Source organism: Haliotis rufescens, unplaced genomic scaffold (genome assembly GCF_023055435.1).
Source record: "Haliotis rufescens isolate VD_foot unplaced genomic scaffold, xgHalRufe1.0.p SCAF_2, whole genome shotgun sequence".
Taxonomy (NCBI): domain Eukaryota; kingdom Metazoa; phylum Mollusca; class Gastropoda; order Lepetellida; family Haliotidae; genus Haliotis; species Haliotis rufescens.
In genome coordinates this window covers 41,283,420-41,302,548 of record NW_025963890.1, presented here as the reverse complement: position 1 = coordinate 41,302,548, position 19,129 = coordinate 41,283,420, and the positions used below count along the sequence as shown (strand labels likewise).

General features: G+C 41.9%; 1 protein-coding gene across 1 annotated transcript; it reads right to left on the bottom strand.

Moving 5' to 3' along the window:
• Nucleotides 1-6,337: 6,337 nt before the first annotated feature.
• Nucleotides 6,338-17,764, bottom strand: LOC124114500. Its single transcript, XM_046475103.2, has 6 exons — nucleotides 17,639-17,764; nucleotides 14,380-16,080; nucleotides 13,943-14,029; nucleotides 12,962-13,129; nucleotides 12,459-12,494; nucleotides 6,338-11,007 (listed from the first exon to the last, which is right to left on the bottom strand). The coding sequence occupies exons 2-6, from the start codon at nucleotides 15,884-15,886 to the stop codon at nucleotides 6,815-6,817; spliced, it is 5,991 nt and encodes a 1,996-aa protein (XP_046331059.2). The 5' UTR covers nucleotides 15,887-16,080; nucleotides 17,639-17,764; the 3' UTR covers nucleotides 6,338-6,814.
• Nucleotides 17,765-19,129: the final 1,365 nt, after the last annotated feature.

The following is a 19,129-nucleotide window of genomic DNA, read 5'->3' as shown; positions in this document are numbered from 1 at the left end:
GATGTTTGCTTATAATATCAATCACTATTTTGCTCTCTGCCCATGTGGACCAACATTTTACTGCAAGAACCAGTAACAGCAAAGCTGACCATGCAGGTAATATTCCCATGATCGGATGGGGAGTCCGGCTTAGAATCGTATAATAAGAGGCGACTAACGAGCCTTGGGTAGTCAGGTTCGTTATTTGGTTAATTGCGAGACATCGTACATGTCGGCGTGGGACGTTGTTCATACTTAAACCAATCGTTTATTTCCATGTATTTATATCGGGGTACATGACACACAATTAACGAAGTCACTATACAAGCATGCGCACCCGGTCCATGGATTGTGGTGCCCGTGAAGACCCGGGGTAGAATAGGTCTTTTCAGCAATCCATGCTTGCCCTAAAAGGCGACTATGCTTCTCGTAAAAGGCAACTAACGGGATCGGGTGGTCTGGCTGACTGACTTGGTTGATGCATGTCATCGTATCCCAAATGCATGGATCGATGCTCATGATGTCTATCACTGGATTGTCCGTGTTGTCTGGTCCAGATTCGATTATTTACAGACCGCCGTCATATAGCTGGAATATTGCTCAGTGCGGCGTTAAACAACCAACCAACCAACCATCGATTGTCGCCTAAAATGACAAGCGAAGCGGTGGGTATATTTTAAGCAATGCCCAACATAGACATACACAATGCACTGTCCATGGATCATCGTGATTTTAGGCTAGATATATAAATATATTATTTCGACTTGCTTCAATATATCTTTCCTTTATTTCAAATTGAAGCTGCCTGGTTCCTAAAACACTATGGAGTAACTATATACTCCTTTCTGTTAGGTCTGGTTTACCGGTGCATGCATGCATGAGGAGTCATATCCGTCTTACCGCTTATATCTGTTAGTTATACATTTATATTTATACATTTATTATAAATTTGCACAACAAACTTCTGAGCTTGCATTACCTGCATCATGTATATGTGATAGGGTTAAGTTAAGGAGGTATTTGAGGTTACCACTAACTTGTATATGTGGGTAGAATGCCATTCTGAAACAATCGTCAATATCCAGCTTGGATACTTCTTAGCATGTTTCAAAGCTTACATTGGTCTGCATCTACATCATTCTGAAGTATGTATAATATAATACATCCGATACAAACCCTCTATCGTTATCTATCGTTCTGAGTGATGTATAGTTTATATCCGATATACAAACTCCCCCGCGTCTTTCATTTATAATGATGTATATAACATGTCTGACACCCCGCGTTTCATTCTGAGTAATGTATATTTTATGTCCGATGTACCTGTGTACTTTCCCATAACTTTGTAAAGAGGAATGATAAAACACTTTCATCTTGTGTAATTTTCGCCTCAATCTTCTGGCAAACCATATACAATTAACCCATCGAACTAATTAAAGAAGTGGAAAGAGCTTGTCTAAATGCAGAGGCAAGTGAAATAATTGTTTTGAAATTATATAAATATGATTTCTCACATCTACTCATGTGTGAATTACAAGGATTCCCTTCAGCACAGTTACATTAAATAAATTAATGAGGATACATGTTTTGCATTTCTATTCACATCGTGGGATTGGAGGAGAACGCACGTTAATTTGGGCCACAAACAACAGAATACGGAAAATTGTTTACAGTTACAAACAAAACAAAATCTAAATGGAATGCATAATGTGTCGAGGCTCTTTTATTTAACGGCCACAATCCGAAATATTTCAGAAACCCCTCAAGCACCGCCTTTACTTTTTTAATATGGACGATTCCATTCCATTCTATATACTATTGTGACCACAATGTGATGTAGAAACACATCCTTGATTTCAATTATTGATCTAATTATAACATAATTTGTTAAAAGAAATATCGCACAGACACTGACATTTGTGCATAAATGTGAATTGCGCACAGAAAGGCGTGTGAATATTTGTCAAGTACAAAATAACAAAATAATAATAATACCTGAAGATGTTTCGAATTTATAGTGAAGAATTTAATGTGCGTTATTTATTTGGAATGGGACATGGAAATATACAGAAGATCATATTCAGTACGGTCCCACCCAAAATATAAACTAAATCATATTCCGCATATATATCGCCATGTGTTTTAGAGCTAACCGAAAGCATTACCGCAGTAAATGGGGTTTTGCGAAATTGTGGACTGTTTATCCCAGTTCTGGTCGTATCCCAGTTCTGGTCGCTACAAACGTCCAACAAAATTTGACTTTCCCAAAGTGTAACTGTGTACAATGTTATTTTTTATGAAGCATTAATGCATAAACAAATTCCATGCATTTTGTTAAACAGAAAGTATTTATCGTTCCGAAAAATGACGCGACCCCTTGGTGCCGTATTGACAGAACAGAACAGTAATTCTCTATGAAGTTCAAACAGTATTTTACTGTGGTGGACAGAGGTTTACGGGGAGTTTTTACAATTTTTATTAAAATGTTAATAAATTTACATAGTTTCTTTTGGACAGAGATATTAAGGCCGTTTAATAATTGCTGGAGTTGTAACATGTTTGGCCTTTTTGAATAGTGTTTTGGGATGTTCATGTCTCTTTGTTCATTGAAATATTTACATTTGAAGACAATGTGGAATTCATCTCCAATGTCAAAACTATTTGATATAATTTAAACATATTTTATTGCGGAAAATCAAATGGATAAGGTTAAAGGGACACACTTTACGAGGCCTTCTCCTTTGTACAATTTCATTATATTGTAATATTTGAATAATAATAGTGCAGAATAAATGTACAGTGCATAGGAATTATATACAAGTAAAGAGAAAATATAATAACACACACACACACACACACACACACACACACACATACACACAGAGATATATATATATGTCCATTCAAAACTGTCACGCAACTTGCATAAACGTTAATTCAACGGAGTTTTATTCCATCTTCCGCTTTCTATTGGCAGGCGGTGACAAGATGTCCTGGAGAATAGCAATTTAAAAGATACGTGGGGAGGAATGTTTATCAAATATATGTTTCAAGTTTATTCGCGATTTTAAAAATACGATATGTGGAGCATTTACTAGAATTTGAAATATCCGCTTTCCAAGATTGCCAATATGCGTCAGAGAGAGTTTTGGAGACTTATGATTTCAACCAGGAGGATGGTATAAAACTCTGTGAAATCCAAACATAGAGAAAAAAATTTCGATAGTATCTTGAAATTTCAACTTAATATCTTGAAATTTCAAGATAGTATCTTGAAATTTCAACTTAGTTTCTTGAAATTTCAAGATAGTATCGAAATAAAATAAAAAAACAAAGGGCCTAAAAGGCTTCCGTAGGAAATACCTAATTCATTTTATTTTCATCAAAATATGTTTAATAAAAGACAACGATTTTTAAGTCCGTTGATTTACAATTGAGTCTCTTTACAAGACTGAATACAATACAAACGATAGCTTGCTATATATGACTGACATAAGCGTCGACCAGAAATTTAACATTCTTAACTTAACATCCAGACAAAGGGGGGTTCTACCGAGTTCTCCTTAGAGCATTGTTAAAGGTGTGCTTTTCTTTACCGGTAATAATTGTCTGAGAAACCGTACATGAACCTTTTCAATTACTTTACAATGATCACAACCCCAAATTTCACAACAATACAGTAGTGTTTGTTTTAGCATAGCATCAAAGAGATAGAGATGGAATTTTAAAGAGAGATTGTGTAAACGTGCCAAAAATACGTTGCTTTCGTTGCTTGGTCATACATAGTTTTAACAGATTTAGAAATATTATAATTGCTTTGGAAATAAAAATCAAGATAATTATATTCATCCACAAAATTTTAATAATTTTCATTCAAAATATATTTCCTTCTTTCGTCAATTTTAGCACCATCGAAAATAAGGCCCTTCGTTTTGTCCGTGTTTACAGTTAGTTTCAACAATTTATAATAAGTTTCAAAACAATACCGTATTCGACGTAATAAGCGCCCAGGGCGCCCTCAAAATTAGAAATAGGGGGCTTTTATTAGAATATTATTTTGGTGAAAAAGAAACATAGCTGAAAGATAAATTTCGTGGTTTATGCTGACAGCCTGAAATGTTTATGTACGACAGATATATTTTCCAGAATTTAATGGCCCATAAATAAGGGTGCATATAACACACGAGTGCGTATTATACCGAATAAATAAGTCTTGTGTACATTGATCAATCGGAAGGGGTGCTGATTGGGCTTGTTCACACCAGTCAATATATTAGCAAATATCGCCGTGGGTGCTTATTAGAACGGGGCGCGTATTACGTCGAATACGGTAAGTGATTTCTGTAGGTCTTTACGTGTCGGGACCAAAAGAGCTGTGTCGCCGACAAACAGAAGTACAAATAAAACTAGAGCAATATCCACAAAACAATCAAGTGTTGTTTAATGAGAATAGTTAGCACTTGCATTGTGCTCTGTGGTGTACTGGTAGAGCGTCCGCCCGGAAAGCGGAAGATCCGGGGTTCGATCCCCGACCGCGTCATACCAAAAGACGTTAAAAGATGGTACTTGTTGTTACCCTGTCTGGCGCTCGGCATTAAGGGGCTAAAACAAGGACTGGTCGGCTCGGAGTCAGTATACTGTGTCTGAGTGGGGTATTCATGTTAAACTGCGGCATGGTATCTCCTTGAGTTAGCACTATAAATCGGCACCAGTCCGGACTAGTACAAGCAGCCACACAAACACACACACGTACTTGCACGTCGCTCTATAAGTGCAATAATCTTGGACGCGACATTAAACCCCATTTCACCTCACCTCACCTCGGAGGCATTATACTGTGTCCAAATGGGGTATTCGTGATAATGATGTTAGGTTTTCTCAGTGGGCTAGCACTATAAATCGGCATCTGTCCGGACTAGTACAAGCAGCCAAACACACACACGTGCATATACACGTCGTTTTATAAGTGCAATAATCTTGGACCCAACCTTAAACTTCATTTGACCTCACCTCACCTGCATTGTAAGTTTAGTTTTTTCCCCGTGCGAGTGAATTGTGTTCAGTATTAAGTAATGTTACATCTGCACTAAAGTTTGTATGTGTAGAGAATAGTTCTGCATCTTAGTGAGTGAGTGAGTGAGTGAGTGAGTTGGGTTTAACGCCGCTTTTAACAGTATTCCAGTTATATCACGGCGTGTCAGCTTTATGTGGGAGGAAAGCCCGAAGTGATGCAGGCCTCAGACGTTTACCACTTCGGTGAAACCAACGAGCACGGGTATGGTGCTGACAAACCTAGAAACATAATCGGGGCGAACCGGGATTCGAACCCACAATCATAGGTTCCTGGCGTGCCCAAGGGACGCAACTCTGCACAGCGAATCGCGGCGCCTTAGACGACTGGGCCATTCTGCATCTTAATTGATCTCCGTGGTCTAGTGGATATAGCATCTGCCCGGAGAGCGGAAGGTCGGGAGTTCGATCCCGATACGAAAAGACGCTGAAAGATTGTACTTGTTGTTACCCTGTCTGGCGCTTGTGTATTGTATCTGAGTGAGTTATTCAGGTTAAACTGTGGAATGGTTTCTCAGTGAGGTGAGGTGAAATGGGGTTTAACGTCGCGTCCAAGATTATTGCACTTATATAGCGACGTGCATGCACGTGTATATGTGTGTGTGTTGCTGCTTGTACTAGTCCGGACTGATGCCGATTTATAGTGCTAGCACACTGAGATACAATGCCGCAGTTTAACATGAATTCCCCACTCAGACACAGTATACTGACTCTGAGCCGACCAGTCCATGTTTTAGCCCCTTAATGCCGAGCGCCAGACAGGGTAACAACAAGTACCATCTTTTAACGTCTTTTGGTATGACGCGGCTTGGGATCGAACCCCGGACCTTTCGCTCTCCGGGCGGACGCTCTTCCATTAGACCACGGAGGCGGTCGGTTTCTCAGTGGGCTAGCACTATAAACACGGCACTAGTCCGGACTAGTACAAGCAGATTGAGTTCATCTGTACAACAAACCCCGTAAGAATACTCAAGATTTTTAACTGGCGTAGGAAGTTGTTTATTTTGTACTGGGTAGTGGGCTTAAATGTTGTCATATTTCTGAATGGCATTATAATAGCAATACAGATAGAAGGATATCAACGTTATATCACTCACTATTAAGTTTTCACCCTTGGAGTGTGTGAGTGAGTGAGTTGGGTTTAACAGTATTCCAGTTATATCACGGCGTGTCAGCTTAATGTGGGAGGACAGCTCGAAGTGATGCAGGTCTCAGACGTTTACCTCTTCGGTGAAACCCACGAGCACGGGTATGGTGCTGACAAACCTAGAAACATAATCGGGGCGAAGCGGGATTCGAACCCACAATCATAGGTTTCTGGCGTGCCCAAGGGATACAACTCTGCTCTGAATCGCGGCGCCTTAGACGACTAGACCACCCGTGCCCCCCTTCACTCTTAGAAAGACAGTTTCCAAATGAAACAGATTTCATTGTTTACTTAAAGAATGTGACATCAATAACGCTGTATTGTATGTTCATAACTAGTGAGTGAGTGAGTGAGTGAGTATGATTTTACGCCGCTTTTAGCAATATTCCAGCAATATCACGGCGGGGGACACCAGAAATGGGCTTCACACATTGTACCCATGTCGGGAATCGAACTTGGGTCTTCGGCGTGACGAGCGAACGCTTTAACCACTAGGCTACCCGACCGCCCCTTCATAACTAGTGAGTTTTTTAGATTTAGCTACTTTACAATTTCTATATTAATGGGTTTTACACACTGAATCCACGTGGGAAATAGAACCCGCGAAAGCTTTAACCATTAGGCTAAACCTCCACCTGCATCCTCATCCCGACCTGTTGCACCTCTCTGAGCAAGATACTTCACACAGTCAGTATCCCCAGCCACAGATGCATCATTCATTGGGGTGTGTCCCTTGTAGTCCTCCACATTCACAGAACAACCTTTATCATCGGGGATCATCATTACATCATATACTTGAAACAGACCTTCTTTGGCTGCAATATGCAGCGGTGTGCAACCTTTTCCGTCTAATTGGTTTGGTGATAAACCCTTCTTCAGCAACAGCTTGACCTTTATCAAGGCGTCTGTTTTGGATTTGACTGCCTTGTGAAGGAGACTCGACCCATCCTCATCTATACTTGATGCACAGGCACCTCTTTCTAGAAGCTTTGTCAGGTCCTCTCCGCTCCCCAAACAAATGGCCCAGTGTATCAAGCTCCATCCATGTTTGCCTGTAGCATTGATGTCTGCTCCTTTGTTGAGTAACAGTAATGTCTTCGACTTGATATCATGGCTAGACATGGCCGCTCTGTACAACAAAGTATTTCCTTGTTTGTCAGTATTTGAAATATCTATGTTCAGATCAACTATAAGCAGTTCCAACAGTTCAAAGCTGCCGTCTGTAGCAACGTGCAAAGGAGTGTCACCGTTCTTGTCCGCTGCGAATACATCAGCTCCATGTTTGATCAAGAACTCAACCTTTTGCTTTAGGTTAATCGTTGACTCTACGGCGTTGTGAAGTGGAGTTGTTCCACTGTCATTAGCACACTGGATGTTTGCTCCTTTTTCAACAAGGAACTTAACTGTTTCGTAAGATGTCTCAAGAGCTGCATAATGCAGAGGGCTTGTTCCGGAACAATCCAAAAGGTTCACGTTGACACCCCTTTCCATTAAGAATTCTACTTTTTCTAAAGGCATGTGGTATTTCTTAACCGCCATGTGTAACACTGTCTCTCCAGTGGAACTCCTAACAAACATGTCTGCTCCATTTGCCACCAAAATCTGTAAACTGTTCAAAGTTCCATGTTCTGCTGCATGGCACAAAGCTGTCAACCCAGAGTTATCTCTCATGTTGACATTAGCCCCTTTAGCAATCAAGAGCTCAATGATCGCCTCCGAGTCTGTGAGAGATTGTGCAGCCCTGTGCAGAACAGTGAGTCCATCAGTATCACGTGAGTTAATATCAGCTTTGTACTTGATAAGGGGCTCAACGGATGCTAAACAACCTTCAGCAGCTGCAACATGCAAGGGAGTAGCCCCCTTGTCATCTACAGCATTAATGTCAGCTCCAGCCTTTAAAAGGTAGCTGATTTTCTTTGCCTCATCTATTGAGTAATAAGGTATAAGATGTAGCGCAGTCTGCCCTTGGTTGTCTTTCACAGAAACATCACTTTGGTTATCTACGAGTAGCTTCAGTGAATCAAAGGTACCTTTCTGGGCAGCGCAGAGTAACGGAGTGAACCCCTCCTCACTGATTTCATTGATACCACAACCTTGCTGTAAGAGTAACTCTGCCTTATGAACTGATTCAATGGAGGACAAAACTGACTCATGTAATGCTGTCTTCCCCATTCTCGTTTTAGCCTTAACATCAGCCCCCTTTTCTATGGCATGTTTCAGCGTTGCAAAAGAACCCTTCCCAGCAATGTAGATCAATGGTGTACAACCATAATAATCACTATGATTTATGTCACCTATATTCTCCACCAGGAGCTGAATTACAGTATTGTCAACTGTATATGCACTTGCTGCACGGTGTAGAGGGGTCTGGCCTAGACTATCAGCATTCATTTTTGCACCTTTTAGTAAAAGGTACTGAAATTCTGCCAAGTTGCCTTTCAGCGCCAGTGAATGTAGTGGTGTGCAACCACCTATGTCCGCTGCATTTACATCGGCACCTGCATCAAAAAGGGACTGCATTTTTGACAAACGATCTTTCTTGGTGCGAGAAGCTTCGTGTAACGGTGTTTCCAGTGTGATCGTCTCTGAGTTTGGATTTGCGCCATTGTCCAAGAGAAACAGGACACATTCTGCTGAGCTCTCATAAGCTGCATTGTGGAGTGGCGTGCAACCATATTTGTCCTTTGAATTGATCAGTGACTTGAGATGAAATTCAGGACATGTTGCAGGACTTGAAGTTGCAGAACAATCTGTTTCTAAATCATTATGTCTGTCATAAAATATTTGATACTGTAGTGACCCGTTCTCTCTTTTCCGTATTTCACATGTGATACTCTCTAATAACTCAATGTCTGTAGTCTGGCTTACAAAGCTTAAGCATTTTGCAAAGTCTAATGCTGCATCTGCAGCAACAAGCACATGGAATGTGTCAACAGAAGATTTGTGTTCATGTTCACTGGCTACTGTCACAGGCAAATTTAAAGGCACACATCCATGTACAGCTGACATCTGAACAAAAAATAATTTGGCAACAATGTCAACCATTTTCTCCTTTGCTTGATGGTTCACAATACTCTTCATGATAACTTTCAGTGTGTTCACTCTGTTACAATGCACAGCAAATTTCAAAGAAAACAACAGCATGTTCGCATCAAGCAGTGGAGCTTGATGGTGGCATAGGATTTTCCTTAAAACGTTTTCATTGTCTCCCAATGACAAAAGAGCAGCCAAGACACAAGTTTCATTGGGAACTATGCCACTATCAAGGAGCCTCTCAACAGTGGGCAAGTCCCCAACAAATGCGGAGCTTGCAAGAAACATGTTCATATCCATTCCACAGCCCTGAAATGATGATGGAGTAAGCATTGTGGCAATGGACTGTAGACCTTTAGCGAACAGTACTGACATTATATACAGCTCTGGAACAGGAAGCTGTATGGCCTGCATTTCAGAGATGACATATTCCAACTTGTCTTGGTGGTTAGCTGTAATGTAATCATTTGAAAACACTGAATATGCCCCTATGTTGGTGTATGTTGAAGGTACGGTTGTGGAGCATAAAGTTTTTCGGTCATCCTCGGAGAGCGCACTATGGAAGTACCGAAGAAATGTATCATTCCTTAGAACGGAATGGTCCATGACTTTTTCAGAATTTCTGGATTTGAGTAGTTGAATTATCCTGACTGCAAAATCTTTGTAGTAATCCTCACTGAGAAGAATAGATGTGGCAGTTTTGTCTTCACATTCAGCTGTCCTGACAAATTCCACAATAATGTTAATTGGAGCAATTTCTATACCCTTTCCTGGGTACTTTGATGTGAACTCCAAGACAATAGTCTCATGGATGGATTGGTGGCTAAATCTGTAATATCCGCCAACAAAGGACAAATACATACCACATAATCTTTTGGCAACGTTACAAACATCACCAAGCCCAAATTCTGGGCTTATGTTGCATAGAGATCTGATCAGTTCCCAATTCTTGATGAGAGGGCCACATTTTGAGGAAAATGGGTCAACATGGGATTGTTTGATAACACCTTCCTCAAACGCAAGAAGCAATAATACTCCGTAGGCTTGGGGATCAAACTCCCTGAGAGTGTTTACCTCATCCATCAGATACTGTAACGGTCTACTGAAGAACTCGACTCCTCGTTTCTGGGCTTCTCTGCTGCTGATGTAAAACCTGCATATTTGTGGGAAACCTAGCTCATTGCTTGTCTTCACAGCTTGTCTCATCTCATCATAAGTCATCTTCAGTGCTGTTCTTCTGTTCAGATATGCTTCTAGCATTTCCATTTTTTCCTTCACATTGAGACCATATATGTCCGTGTTTAACCCTACTTCTTTCAATGCAGAAAATATTTTGTAAGTTTTTAGACCTTGCTGACACTGTTTGTAAATGTTTCCCCTTGATGAGAGCAGCAGAAACACCTGCCCAGATTCAACTGAAGGCCACATTATCGGCAGTTCTCGTTCCCACATTCTAAGATCCTCCCTTGATAAATTAGTTCGACCAAATATGTCATCAATGAAAACCACATACTTTTCCTCTTCAGAAATGTTATTTACGTGTCTTGGGGGTGGTATATATTTCCAGTCATCTGCTGTGGTGATGATGAGAGGGGTTCTATGTTGAATATTTGCTATGTCCTTCAGAACTCTATAACACAGAGTTGTCTTCCCATCCCCTGACCTTCCTGTGACAAGCACTACACCGAGTTCCAAAAGGGACCGCTTGGCTATTGCCAGTGCCTTTGTCGGCGTGAACAGCTCCTTCTCTGTCAGCAGTAATAGTTGTTGTGTTCTATCTGAAACAGGACAACACGGTTTATTGAAGTATGAAAATAAAAATATTTATTCATGTTTCTGACTCGGCTGCTTTATTGGTTCTATTTCCAATACTACGAGGGCTGGTCAAAAAGTTCTAAGCCTAACCAGCAAAACCAACAATTGTGAAAGTGTGATGAATTTTTTTTCAACATAATCTTCCTGCTTTCAGTACACTTCTCATATCGATAGTGAAGCTTTTCAATTCCAGTCAGGGAGAGGTTTTCTGAAGCCACCCTGAAAAACCCATCCACAGCAGCTTCGAGGTCATTGTTGTCGTCATAGTGCTTTCCACGAATGTGTTCTTTCAGTTTAGAAAACAGTAGGAAATCACTTGGAGCCAGGTCTGGTGAGTATGGAGGGTGAGGAAGCTCTTTGAACCCACATTGTCGCACAGCAGCCTTTGCAAGTGGAGAGGTGTGAGAAGAGGCATTGTCATGAAATGGTAGAACTCCAGCAGTCAGCACTCGACACCGCTTTTCTTTGACAGAATCTCTCAGGTGATGAAGCATATCAGCAAAGTAGGCACTGGTAATAGTCTTTTGACTTTCTAAGTATTCAACAAGAATCACACCCTTTACATCCCAGAATAGTGGCCATAAGTTTCATCACTGATTTTGACGATTTTTGGTGCCAGAGAAGTGGAATGGTGCCATTCCATGGGTTGACGTTTTGACTCGGGATCATAATGGTAACCCCATGTTTCATCCCCCGTTACTAATCACTTTTCGAATTTGACAAAATCCTACTCAAAAGCTCTTAATTTTCTATGGCAATGTCAGTTCTTTTTCCTTAAGACCAGAATTTAGAAACTTTGGCAACCAACGAGCAGATAGCTTATTCAGCTGTAAATGTTCATGAATAATAGTTTCAATGGATCCATGGTTTAGACCTGCGTTTTCCTCACGTTCAGCAATGGTTTATACATCTATCTGACTATAAGTTTTTCTTCCTCCTTGATTGAATATTCATTGATGGAAGTTGAAGGTCGTCCAGACCTAAGATCATCATCAAGGCTCGTTCTCCCTGTCTTTAACATAGCTGCCCAACGTTTAACAGTGGAATAGCTATGACACTTATGCCCGTAAACTTTTGACATGCGCTCATGAATTTCTTAGGGAGTACTTTTCTCTAAAGTCCAAAACTTGATGACTGTTCCTTACTCTTTTTGACCAGCCCTCGTACTAAGTCTAAGTTAGAATCATAAGCAGTGCTATGTCATTGAGTGTAAAAAAGTGCTGTTAACCAGCTTCAGTAGCTGAGAGATTAGTGATGTCATTTGATTGTGACATCATGGTAACCAGTGACATCATAATGATTTTCAAAGCATTGTTATGCGATTTCATTGCACCGGTATCTCATAGGCGATCACTTGAACTCACCCAAGACATATCTCCAGTGGCAGCAAATATTGAATGATAAATATACTTACCAGATATCCGCTTCAGTTTTGGCGAACGACTGGTATCTGAAACATACAATAGCATCCTTAAGATATATTCTACGAAAAAACTATTGTAAGTAATCCGACAAATACAAACACCACAACAGAACGCTTCCTGGACAGCAGAAGGATGGTGAGTCCGATCACTGGACGTGTACCACAAAAAAGACGTTGAAAGAAGGTACTTCTTGTTACTCTGCATGGTGCTCAGCAGTAATAGGAGACTTTTTTGTTATTAAAACCATTATCCTGAATATATTTTTTAAAAGAAAAACACAACCATTAAAATTCTTATGGCAGCAAATACTCTTTTGTTGATCAGTCTAAAGCATAAATATCTTTTCAAGAATCTTTTCTGGAACAATTTATTTTGGATAAAATCCCAGGCTCTCCCCGGAATACCAAATGGTCGGTCCATCAGAGGAAGCTTTCACTCCCTCGAATCCACAACCCATCTCGAAATGCTATGAAGAACAACAGCAAGTGATTACCTTCCATTTTAACTTGGTGTAACTGTTGCCCCTTCAACTGTGATTTAGAGTTGGAACAGTGTGGCATGTGTGTATCTGTTCTGGACTGTACAGATGGGTTGTTCTTCTGAATCCACCTTGTAGTCATGACATGGCCGACTGGTGCTGCTGATGGAGAAACGTCAGGTTCTGACGAGGAAGAGTTAGGGTAAGTAAGTTGTCATATATATCACCATGGAGACCAGTAATAGGCTTTACCTTTGGCATGAAGGGCGAATTTCCTGATTGGGTCAAAATACATTTTCTTCTTCTTGTCAAGATGTGGGGAGAAGGACAATATAACGGAGGGAGGGATTGTATAGTGACCAATCTCATTCAAATCAGATCTTAGTTCTCGCTACCGCTAAACAAAGATCTGAGGACATAACATTACGGGTCACGTCAGAACGACCTTTCATCCAACCAATCAGAGCGTCGGTTACCAGATCATGAAAGTGACAGTCAGAATGTGTTTTCTAATTATGCAACCTCGAAATATTTAATAGAGGGTATTCCGAACGACAGTCACGGGTTTTATGATTATATCCATACAATCCAGACCAACTTTAAGCCATTCCAGAATGATCTTTTGATCAGTCTAAAGAGAATTAATCGAGAATACGTCAAAATATGTTTCGAAACGTAGTCGCCATTTGAAACTAGTGTCGTAAAGCTCGAGAAAGCTGCCTTCTGATTGGCTAATGACGATTTCTTGTCAGTCATTTCATTGGTCGGTGAAAGTTCGCGAAAGGTCGTTTTGACGTGACCAGTAAAGGGATGTCCTCAGATCTTTGTTAAGCGGTAGCGAAAACTAAGATCTCATTTTAATGAGATTGTATAGTGACTAGTTCTTTTTGCAACAGATACTTCTTTCTGTTGCACGCCAGCTTAGCTCATTGATCTCAATTTGGACGATTTGCCACGTGAAGCTGCCTAAAAGTGAAGTCCTATTTTATCACTTACCGAAAAGTTTTCCTTTCGACACGATCCGTTCCTGGGTGACATGTATTCCCTCACTGTTCGTGATGTTGTAAACATTGACAGTCAAACCTGTAAATTAGACACATGTAAATAAAAAGAATATTCGTTTTTTGTTGTTGTTTTTTTGAAGCCTCACTCAGAAACATTCAACTTTAAATATACAAGTTTGGACAATCCGGTTACTGACTTTATGAACAACGATCCACGTCGTCAGGGTACTATGACACCAAGTCACAGAGTCTAATCACCGGACCCAAGTGGTTACCACTAGATCTTACGACGAACATAAGCCTATTCTAATCCTATTAGGAATCCCCACAGGGCTATTCAGTTATGTGCCACTGATGTCTAGCATCACATCACATGGATTTGTAACATAATAATTTAGATGTACAAAGAAATTAAATCGCCAACTCTACCTTGTTCTTGTGATGGCGTAGCAACAACATCTTGGTCTGTTGCATGAGACATCCATCCTTTGTGCGACATGGCCCCTGCGTCCAGCGTCTCTCTTCTGCGAGGAGGATGGGTATCCTCCGTTGTGCCGTGAGATGTGTTCTGAACGGGTAATAGAGGCCCGTCTCCATCTACAGGCGTTGAAAATGACGTTTGTTGATCAACGCTTGAGTCACTTGCAGCTCTTCCGGCAGGTGCCCCGTGCGATGTCGTTTGATCAATGCTTGATTTAGGTGCGTCTCTTTCTGCAGGTGTCCCATATGACGTGGTTTGATCAACGCTTGATTCAGGTGCGTCTTTTACTGCAGGTGTCCCATATGACGTGGTTTGATCAACGCTTGATTCAGGTGCGTCTCTTTCCGCAGGTGTCCCATATGAGATGGTTTGATCAACGCTTGATTCAGGTGCGTCTCTTACTGCAGGTGTCCCATATGACGTGGTTTGATCAATGCTTGGTACAGGTGCGTCTCTTACTGCAGGTGCCCCGTCCAATGTGGTTTGATCAATGCTTGGTACAAGTGCATCTCTTCCTGCAGGTGCCCCGCGCGATGTGGTTTGATCAATGCTTGGTACAAGTGCGTCTCTTCCTGCAGGTGTCCCGTGCGATGTGGTTTGATCAACGCTTGACTCAGGTGCGTCTCTTACTGCAGGTGCCCCGTGCGATGTGGTTTGATCAATGCTTGGTACAAGTGCGTCTCTTACTGCAGGTGCCCCGTGCGATGTGGTTTGATCAATGTTTGGTACAAGTGCGTCTGTTCCTGCAGGTGACCCGTCCGATGTGGTTTGATCAATGCTTGGTACAAGTGCGTCTGTTCCTGCAGGTGCCCTGCGCGATGTGGGGTGATCAATGCTTGGTACAAGTGCGTCTGTTCCTGCAGGTGCCCTGCGCGATGTGGTTTGATCAATGCTTGGTACAAGTGCGTCTGTTCCTGCAGGTGCCCTGCGCGATGTGGGGTGATCAATGCTTGGTACAAGTGCGTCTGTTCCTGCAGGTGCCCTGCGCGATGTGGGGTGATCAATGCTTGGTACAAGTGCGTCTGTTCCTGCAGGTGCCCCGTCCGATGTGGTTTGATCAATGCTTGGCACAGGTGCGTCTTTTCCTGCAGGTGCCCCGTCCGATGTGGTTTGATCAATGCTTGGTACAGGTGAGTCTCTTCCTGCAGGTGCCCCATGCGATGAAGTTTGATAAAAACTTGGTGCAGGTGGGTCTGTTCCTGCAGGTGTCCCATCCGATGTAGTTTGACCAATGCTTGGTACTAATGAATCTCGACTTTCTGGTTCATATGGAGATGGCATGTGGTGTATGCAACATCTGTCACTTTTAGACCATCTTCTTTTGATGCCGGTAAGTTCTGCGGCGGCAAGGAAGGGACTTGCTGCTGTCCTTGCGGAGGGCACCCAGGGGAGGTGGATGTGGATCTGGGCAATATCGTCATCACTCTCATCTGGGCTATCTTCCATTGTGCTCATCTGTTTATACTACTCACTGGAAATATGTGCACACGTTGAGTGTGTTTTTGAACCGTGAACTGATGAGGAACCTATTTTGCCCCACAATTCAGGCTGTGCCTGATTCATTGCATCCGGAGTTGTGTCAGGTTATGATTAGTCACACATTCTATTCCCTGTCAGTCGGACTTTCTGTAGGTTATAGTTTTGATTTCCTGAAACACACACAAACACAATAACAAAAACAATGTTATATATAAGAAGTATATTCAACCTGTAGCGCCTTTTATCTTTTATTCAGTGGATATAATTACATAACCATTAAGATACATGGGGCGGAGATGTACTAGATTTACTATACGACGTCAAACAAATGTTGAAACACCCCATATTTCCAGGGGCGGTCGGGTAGCCTAGTGGTTAAAGTGTTCGCTCGTCATGCCGAAGACGTCGATTCCTGACATGGGTACAGCATGAAGCCCATTTCTGGTGTCCCCCGCCGTGATATTGCTAAAAGCGGCGTAAAACCATACTCACTCACTCATTATATTTCCATCATATCTCAAAGACAACCAGAATACGCTGGGTAGTTTGAGATAGTGGCATTTAATGGATGTATCTTTCTGACCAGACATCAGTAAACAAATCGATTAATATTCCTATGTTGAGCGGAAAGTGTGAGGGGTCATTTTGAAAAGTCACACGCCAGTACATACAGTCAATAATGGGTGTGACCGCCCCGGTACCTGACGCACTTTCCACATCGAGCTCTGATTGACCTGATCATGACATGTGCCCGCAATGTAGCCCGCGGCATTGCCTGGGATTCCTGCTGAAGGAGGGGCGGTGGGGTAGCCAAGTGGTTAAAACGTTCGCTCGTCACCCCGAAGACCCAGGTTCGATTCCCAACACGTGTGAAGCCCATTTCTGGTCTCCCGGCGTGATGTTACTGGAATATTGTTAAAAGCGGCGTAAAACCATACTCAGTCACATTTGCTAAAGGAATCCGAGGAGCTGTTTCAGGTTTGCAGGCGGAGTATGGCTATCGCGAACACGTTGTCCCAAAATGCCCCAAACAAGTTAAATTTGGGGCGAGGTCAGGGGAATATGCTGGTCACTGCATTCGCCAAACGCCCCTCTGAGTGAGAAAGTCTGTGACAACACGTGGCCGCTGTGGCCTGGCAGAATCATCCTGAAACATTGCACCAGTTCCAATGGCGTAGAGAGACGAAATCATAAAGAGGTGAGGTGAGGTGAAATGGGCTTTAACGTCGCGTCCAAGATTATTGCCCTTATATAGCGACGTGCATGTTCGTGTGTGTGTTTGTGTGGCTGCTTGTACTAGTACGGACTGATGCCGATTTATAGAGCTAGCTCACTGAGATACCATGCCGCAGTTTAACATGAATACCCCACTCAGACACAGTATACCGACTCCGACTGACTTCATTATCACTTCATGACTGTACAGTAAATTTTACTTTTACTGAAATATATGCTAAATAGTGGGTGTTCCCATACTTGTTTAACGTAGTATAGATTGTAGGAAACGTATGTGTGTGTGTGTCTGTGCGTGCGTGTGCGCTTTTAGCAATATTCCAGCAATATCACAGCTAGGGACACCACATACGTACGTCCATATAAACATGGCTTCACTGTTTACAAGTCAGTGTCCTCACAGACAGATTGCTTGTGCAAACGGTCAGAGTATGTTGATGAGGATGTCATCAGAGACAAACAAGGTCACACCTATTGAATTTATAATATACTTACTGTATTTTGTCTCATCCAGTCCGTGTCAAATTAGAAAAGCTGGTAATCCGTGTGTAAACTGCGTACAACCTATTCTGCGCATTGAAAGTAATTCAATATGTCCAACCATACTCTTGTATTGTCCAATGTGGGTCATTTCCCGCTTCGCTATTGAGTTAGGTGGTTACATCACTCCCTCCAGTTTAGTATTGCCTCCTTGGAGAGGAGACAGGGAGAAATACAGAAATATCAGTTTCTCTTTTGGATAAAGCAAAGACCACAATGCCAAATTACATGACGTATAATATTAACTTGCTTAGAAAGAAAAATACCTCCTAAAAATACCAAAATGGTCCGTTTCTTAATGCATATATTATTGAATTTAAAGTTCCATATATTACCTGCCTACTCGTCAAAGTTTCATAGGAAGGGTCACATACATCGGTCTAGACCACACAGTTCAACAGTTGTATAGTAAGATAGTAGACGTCACGCACATCGGTCTAGACCACACAGTTCAACAGTTGTACAGTAAGATAGCAGAAGTCCCACATATCCATCTAGACCACACATACTACAAGTTATATAGTAAGATAGTAGACTTCACAGATCGGTCTAGACCAAACAGTTCAACAGATGTATAGTAAAATCGTAAAAGTCACACAGATCGGCCTTAGCCACAAGTTGTATAGTAAAGGTTTCACAGATCGGCCTTGGCCACAAGTTGTATAGTAAAGGTTTCACAGATCGGCCTTGGCCACAAGTTGTATAGTAAAGGTTTCACAGATCGGCCTTGGCCACAAGTTGTATAGTAAAGGTTTCACAGATCGGTCTTGGCCACAAGTTGTATAGTAAAGGTTTCACAGATCGGTCTTGGCCACAAGTTGTATAGTAAAGGTTTCACAGATCGGCCTTGGCCACAAGTTGTATAGTAAAGGTTTCACAGATCGGCCTTGGCCACAAGTTGTATAGTAAAGGTTTCACAGATCGGCCTTGGCCACAAGTTGTATAGTAAAGGTTTCACAGATCGGTCTTGGCCACAAGTTGTATAGTAAAGGTTTCACAGATCGGCCTAGACCTCACAGCTGTACAGAAGAACTCCCACAGGGCATTGTCCACCGCAATCAAGCCTGTTCAACCGTCAAACAAACCCTGCTCTAAAATGTATTGAACGAAGCTGTATTTGGCATGCAGTTACTTCCCTTTGAGCGAAGGTTCGTCACATAATTCAATGTGTTCCTCCACAACACTGCAACACACACAGTTGTTTGTTTGTTGTTTAACGCCGCGCTCAGCAATATTCAACCTACATGACGGCGGTCTGTAAATAATTGAGCATGGACCAGACAATCCAGTGATTAACATCATGAGCATCGATCCACGCAATTGGGATCGATGACATGCATCAACCAAGTCAGCAAGCCTGACCATCCGATCCCGTTAGTCGCCTCTTACGACAAGCACAGTCGCCTTTTACGGCAAGCATGGATTTCAGAAGACCTATTCTACCCG

What these genes read in the sequence shown, in the direction of transcription:
- LOC124114500 (XM_046475103.2), bottom strand. Translation starts at nt 15,886, where the DNA reads ATGAGCACAATGGAAGATAGCCCAGATGAGAGTGATGACGATATTGCC. An exon ending in TACGCCATCACAAGAACAAG is followed by an intron (nt 14,030 to 14,379) that starts GTAGAGTTGGCG and finishes TCTAATTTACAG; the next exon opens with GTTTGACTGTCAATGTTTAC. An exon ending in AAAACTGAAGCGGATATCTG is followed by an intron (nt 11,008 to 12,458) that starts GTAAGTATATTT and finishes GTCCTGTTTCAG; the next exon opens with ATAGAACACAACAACTATTA.